General features: G+C 34.8%; 1 protein-coding gene across 3 annotated transcripts in view; it reads right to left on the bottom strand.

Annotated features, from left to right (window-relative positions):
• The window catches only part of LOC106871671 (calpain-5), a 43,177-nt gene that overhangs the window by 24,658 nt on the left and 11,903 nt on the right, over nucleotides 1-6,616 (bottom strand). For 2 of the 3 annotated variants that reach the window (XM_014918257.2, XM_014918255.2), the window contains exon 2: nucleotides 5,517-5,681. In XM_014918257.2, the coding sequence (XP_014773743.1) occupies nucleotides 5,517-5,678 (162 nt within the window). In that variant the 5' untranslated portion in view covers nucleotides 5,679-5,681. Of the gene's footprint in view, nucleotides 1-2,920; nucleotides 3,753-5,516; nucleotides 5,682-6,616 lie in introns of those variants that run through there. The other variant, XM_014918256.2, reaches the window with a different exon arrangement.

The following is a 6,616-nucleotide window of genomic DNA, read 5'->3' as shown; positions in this document are numbered from 1 at the left end:
ATAGAGAGAGAGAGAGAGAGAGAGAGAGAGAGAGAGAGAGATAAAAGAGAGTGAGAGTGAAGGGGAGATAGAAAAAATAGATGAATATAGGAAACATTTTATTTGATATAAATACTATTTTGTAAAGAATATTTTTGGGCAATTTTAACATTTAACATTTTGACAATCATGCTTTTAGAAATACCAGCTTGAATTACTGACTAAATTCTATTTTGGTAAACTCTATTTCCTCATTTATTCTTCTTTACTAATTAACACTAAATTAATGTCCTGCCTCCTTCTCACTCACAACTCCATTAATTTCCATCCCACTCTCTCTCTCTCTCTCTCTTCAAACTTTTTCTCTCTTTTAATTAATTTGTCTTTTCTTCAATATTTTTATTGTGCTTTTAGAGTTACTGATAAAAGATCTTTATATAAAAAGCTTCATGTGAGCACTGTGTAACAAATCTAAACTCAATCCCCACGCTGCACTAATTCCCTCCATCATTTTACTTCAATTGGTTTCTTTTCTGTTTTTGGATTTTTGCCAGATTCTAACATCATGGGTTGTATGAATTCTAGTTCTTTTCTTTATTTTTTTTTCTTCTTGTTTTTAGCTATGTTTCAGTGTTATGTTATATTTCATCTGTTAATAAATGGTCTGTTAACTCATATTTAAACACTAATAAAGCAGATTCAGTTATTTCCAATGCTTACAATATCAGAAATTTTCAAGTAGATTTAAATGTGATAAGTGAAATATACTGGGTATTAGATAACATTATAGTTTAAACAGGCAAACAAGGAATACAGCTCTAAATTTTACTTCTTTACCATCAGTTATTGTCCTAGAATGAAGCTGTGACAATTTAAATGATAAATTTAAGTGATAAATTTAATTGACAATTTAAGTGATAAATGTATATGAACTTGTGTGATTTTAAACACTACATCCTAGATCATATGTTAAACCTAGAAAATGTTCTTAACGTAATGTTTTCCGAATATTTTGTTCAACATTCTGAAAGCAACAGATGAATGAATTATTTCCTCATAAATAAAACTTGCTATTGTTTTTCACTTTCTCTGTATGTGTGTGTGTGTGCATTTATTGAAAAACCAGATACATCTGAGATCATTAATTAAATAAGACTGGAAGCCTTCTTGAAATCTCAGTTCATTAATATAATTTACGGCAACAATTTTATAACCACTGACCCAGTCATCACCAAAACCATCAAGCAACTCACAAACTCTTAAATGTTATTTTTCTGTTTTATCTAAAATTACTAATAAATTCTAGACCAACCACTTGTAGTTGGCTATGTTTCTATAAATAACTCTTCTACTGGGATGGGCAAAAGTAATATATTGAACAGGTGATACTCTTGAATTATGCATCAATAAACTCATTATCAACTGAAACCTGTGTTTAAACCCAAGCCATAACTGATCAAGAATTACAATCTGAAGTTTTCCAGCAGTAAATATCCTGTCTATTTTTCCTTTCAAAACTTGCATACATAGAACTATATTGTTCAATGTATCTGTTCTTTTAAGACAATAAGGAAATGTGCCAGCCATTTCTAACTAGTCATGAGGCTGTGTAGTGGCACCTTAATTGTAGTTGCTTTCATGTGGGCCCTGGTGGCCTAGGGCTCTGAGACAATTGGTAGAATAACTGTGATCTACAGATCAAGTGTTCCACACTTATAGCCATATAACCACCATAGCACACATTCTGAAATGCAGTTATTGATCATATGGCATATTGCAGCATGCAATCATATGAGATGCAGTGTTAAAAGTGTGGACATGGTGTTATAGTAGAGGATTGGGTTGTTGTAGATGTGTCTGCTTGTTAAGGGGTCATTCTACATGTAGTGGCAATGGTTTTTAAGTTGCAGCACCAACAATATGACTAGTAATGATAGCCATTAATTCACTCAGCTGTTTTATTAAAAGGCAATTTGAAGCATTGAAGATTATTAAAAACAGAACATTTGAAATAAAGAAAATACAGATTTTTCTCAAACTAAAAAATCTATTTTAGATCTCTCATTGTATTTTAATAAAGTTACTTCAAATAGATTAACTAAAGTACAGCATGTGTGTGTAGATATAAATTGCAAAAAAGATAACATAAATTTAACCTTAATATACATATATCATCATTTAACATCCATTGTCCCTTCTGGCATGGGTTGGGCAGTTCGACCAGGGCTGGCAAGGGGGAAGGTTGCACTAGACCCCTGTCTGTTTTGGCATGGTTTCTACAGCTGGATCCCCTTCCTAATGCCAACCAATTAGAGAGTGTAATGGGTGCTTTTACGTGCCACCGGCACAGGTACCATTTTTGTGACACCAGTATCTGCCACCATAGAACTCAAGGCAATAACACAGGAATTCAAGACAGGATGCCCCTGGGAGCTCCTCTATGCTGATAACCTTGCTCTAATAGTTGAGTCACTGTCAGAACTGGAGACAAAGTTTAGGGTGTGGAAGCAAGGTGTAGAATTGAAGGGCCTTAGGGTCAACCTAACAAAAACCAAAGTCTTAGTAGTAGGAAGGCTGTCAAACCACAACTCGCTTCAGGTAGATGGCCCTGGTTGATCTGTAGAAAAGGTATAAGTAGAAACTCCATATGGTATACTCAGTGTGAGCTATGGACACATAAGAGGGGCAGCAATACCAGAGGAAGATTAAAAGGGAAAATAGGTGTAATTGAGATGTTGTATGTAAATGGGTAGATTCTGGAAAGGGGCTGCAATGGGAAATGGCAACTGGGAAGTGAACTGTTGAAATGATGCAGAAGGTGAAGGGTTGACATTGGATTGCTGGTGTGGCTGTAGAATAAGAAACATAAACTGAGCCTGTGCAGCCACATGAGAATATGTAGTAATGAATTGCTTGAAAAAAAAAAAGCATAATGGCTTACCACATGGTTGGTGGGAGTCATTGGAGAATCGGCTTTGATGCTGAGGTCCATGCAGGAAAGAGCTTTGTTGGTGCAGTCTTTGGGTTTGTTAGTATTATACCGAAATTGTATCCATCTTCACCATTCACAAGGAACAGTGGATACTGGAGTGCATCATAGGATGTAGTAATTCCTACAAAACCTTCTTTGTTTTCCCTTATGAAACAAATGCAAATAGATCTTTTTGGCTTCCCACTCTAGGACAGCCAACATATAACTGCTCATGTGAGAAGCATTAAGTGAAGTCCTACCACTGACACTGTTTGACCCTGGGACTTATTGATAGACATTGCAAAGCTGATACAAATAGGAAATTGTACTATTTTGAATGAAAAAGGAATTTCTGCTCCCAATGGAATGAGAGGAATTATTGGTATGAAAACACCCTCTCCTTTTGCACATCTAGAGAGAATGGTGGCCTCAATAACATGTAGCATCATCTTCTTTACCACCAGGTGTGTCCCATTGCAGAGTGTTGGTGGAATAAAATTCCTCAATAACATTACTGGAGTTCCCACTTTAAGTTCCAATCTGTGGGGAGGTAGTCCTGGAAGCTTCAATGAATTGAGAAATTCTGTTAGGTAATTTATCATCTCTTCTGAATTTGGGACTGTATCAACTAACTTATAGAGTTGAGGACTTCCAGGAAGGTACTGCAGAAGCTGCTCATTAATTTTACTGACAGTGCTGTTTTTTGGAGCCGGTGTTGCTCTTTCACACAGCCAATTGAGATTATGATAATTTTTCGACCAATGGAGGATCTCCTCTTTGGAGAAATTATGTCAGGAAATATGATGTAATAAAATGAGATGAGAATTGTATGTTAATAATGAAGTGTCAATAAAAAAAGGGTAAATAATATCAATATCTGAGCAAATTCTAAGAAATACATACAATGAACTGAGATGACATTGTTATGTTATTAATTAAATGTCAATAAAAAACATTCAGATCAATATCTTAAAAAGACAAAGAGCATTCAGTGGATTAATCACGCTAGATATAAGGGAGACAATCAATTTCTGAAAGTTACTTTGCAAAAAGTTACATCACTTCTCCACATAACCCAGGAAAGGGTGTTTTCTGCACCCAGAGGCCCCATTACACATTATGTGAAAAAATTTAAGAGTCTAAACCTATCTCTGGATCATAAGTAATGAATGTTCCCAGTTTGGAGAAAATCAGCTGTGAACTTCAGAAGTTACATGGGTTTACAAGCACAAAGTCTGACTTCTATATATATATAGACAGACATTATATGTTCTGCTTATCCAATATGCAATGTTATTATATATAGATAGGATGGTTTACTTTTAACTTTTTTGTAATGAGATCAAAATTAAATTTGTAGGAAGTTGATTAAAACACTCCTTATATTACTGGTACTTATTTAATCATTCTTAGTGAGATGGAAAATAAATTTGACATGGTAGGAACTTGCAATGTAAAGCTAACTTTATATATTCTACTGATCAATATTCTACCATTTATTCCAGCCCAAAGCTCAGTATTATAGGAAAGAGAATTTTAGTCAAAACATTTATGGTATGAATCATGTGAAATTCTTGAACTGACAATTTAAAGTCTGTCACAATCTCATCTTGTACTGATCTTAGTTTTATTTCTCTATTATTCACCATTCACCACAAAGTATTTCAGGAGTATCATTTTACTGAGTCATAAAACGAATCTCTCTGGAATAAATAACAACAATATAATAGCCTGAGGGGTATTTTCAGCCTACCAAAATGAAACATGGCAGGCTCTCATATATGTAATAAAGTGAGTAGTGTTTTATATATAGTGGGAAGGCCTCATATATGAGGAACTGTAAAAGAAGGAAGTGTAAAACATGAGTCAACTAAAAATATCCAAGCAATTAGTAAACAAAACTCTGTGAAAGATTTTTTAGAATGCAACAAGGGAAATAACTCAAATGAGACCTCCACACCAAAGCCTAGTGATAAAAAATTATTTATTTATGTATGTACTTACTTGTACCTGTACTAACATTGCTTGTACTAATGCTTGTATAGCACCCACCTCCAGTGAAGGCAGCAAGGGTAACACGAATGGTGGTAGATTAAATGTCAGGACAACTGTTATGATATGTCAGTTGGCAAATGCTCATAGGAGCCTTTTTTCCAGACCCTGAAATCCACTGTTCCCCCTCCCTATGTTACCTCCTGCCTCCTCTTACAGTCCTTCAGAGTTGGTACATAGGTACATTGAAAGGTAAGTCTGTTGAGATTGTTGAGATGCTTGAACTGAGGCATGTTGATGTGTGTTGCATTCAAGAAGTAAGGTGGAGAGGAGCTTCAACCAGGTTCCTCACAAGCAAAACCACTTCCAAACCCTGTGTTATCTCGTCTTGTTTCACCAATGTCTTTACAGACTGTACAAGAGAGGCTAAGTATGACTCACAAGACTGAAAACCCCCTGTGAAAGCAGGGGGCACATAGTAGAGAGGTTGATAACTTTAGGCAAGGTACTGAAATATGTTAAAAGTGTGATGAGATTGTATAACATTGAAAACAAGTGTGTTAAATATACATACTCCTGGTCTCTTCCATATAATGCCACTTGGAGGACTTCTGCTAAAGAAGATTGCAGAGTTGTTTGCTGGGAACTTTGGATCAGTAAATAATATAGATTTCTTCCGACACTCATTACGTAATTTGTGAAACTTCTGTTCAGCAAATGGAATTAATTTTGGCATCTCCTGCAATTTAAATTAAAAGTCTATAGTTTGTAAGTGCACATGATATCTCTCTCTAACTTGTATCTTTATATGCATTTGGTAGAAAGACAGAGATGACCAATAGCAATATGACTGCACCTGACAGCTAAAAATTGGTATCACATCATGCTATCTTGAGATAAACAATACCATCTAACACTCAATAAACAATTAGATTCATTAAGGTTCTTTTTTTTTATCCAGATATTTTCAGTATTTAAAATTTTTTTAAACGTTTTTACAAATAACTAACAACTTTCCTATTTTCCAACTGAATAAACTATTTATGTATGCAAGTATCATCATCAGCTTATCATTCATATATTCACATTTTATGCTGGCAGAGTTGAACAAATCATCATAAAGTTAAATCCTACTGGGAACTGCTACTTATGTATGTATGTATGTATGTGTATGTGTGTGTGTGTGTGTGTGTGTATGTATGTATGTATGTATGTATGTATGTATGTGTGTGTGTGTATGTGTGTGTGTATGTATGTATGTATGTATGTATGTATGTGTTCTAATGTCCAGCTCTTGCATGCATGCATGTATTAGTCAGATTTTCTGAGAAAATGCCCTTCCTGTTGTCAAGATATTTCCCCATACATTATTTACAATTGACGGATATTTGTCCTCATCTTGTTTATTGTTAACACATTTCGGATGATATACCCTCCAGCTTTCATCAGGTGTCTTGGGGAAATTTCGAACCTAGGTTCTCATTTTTCAATGCTTTTCGATATTTGCTATTTTTTGATGTTTGCTATTATTATTATTATTATTATTATTGTTCAGTAGTTTTATTTTTATAACGTGCTTTCACTTCACTACCGAGCGCAGCTCTGTGCGCCTTGGGTATGTGCTGTGGTTTGCTGTGGTGCTTTTATGTTTACTGTATTGAAAGTGTTTTGCGT

Source organism: Octopus bimaculoides, chromosome 18 (genome assembly GCF_001194135.2).
Source record: "Octopus bimaculoides isolate UCB-OBI-ISO-001 chromosome 18, ASM119413v2, whole genome shotgun sequence".
Lineage (NCBI taxonomy): Eukaryota > Metazoa > Mollusca > Cephalopoda > Octopoda > Octopodidae > Octopus > Octopus bimaculoides.
The sequence above is the reverse complement of the archived record's forward strand: the minus strand, read 5'-3'. Positions and strand labels throughout refer to the sequence as shown.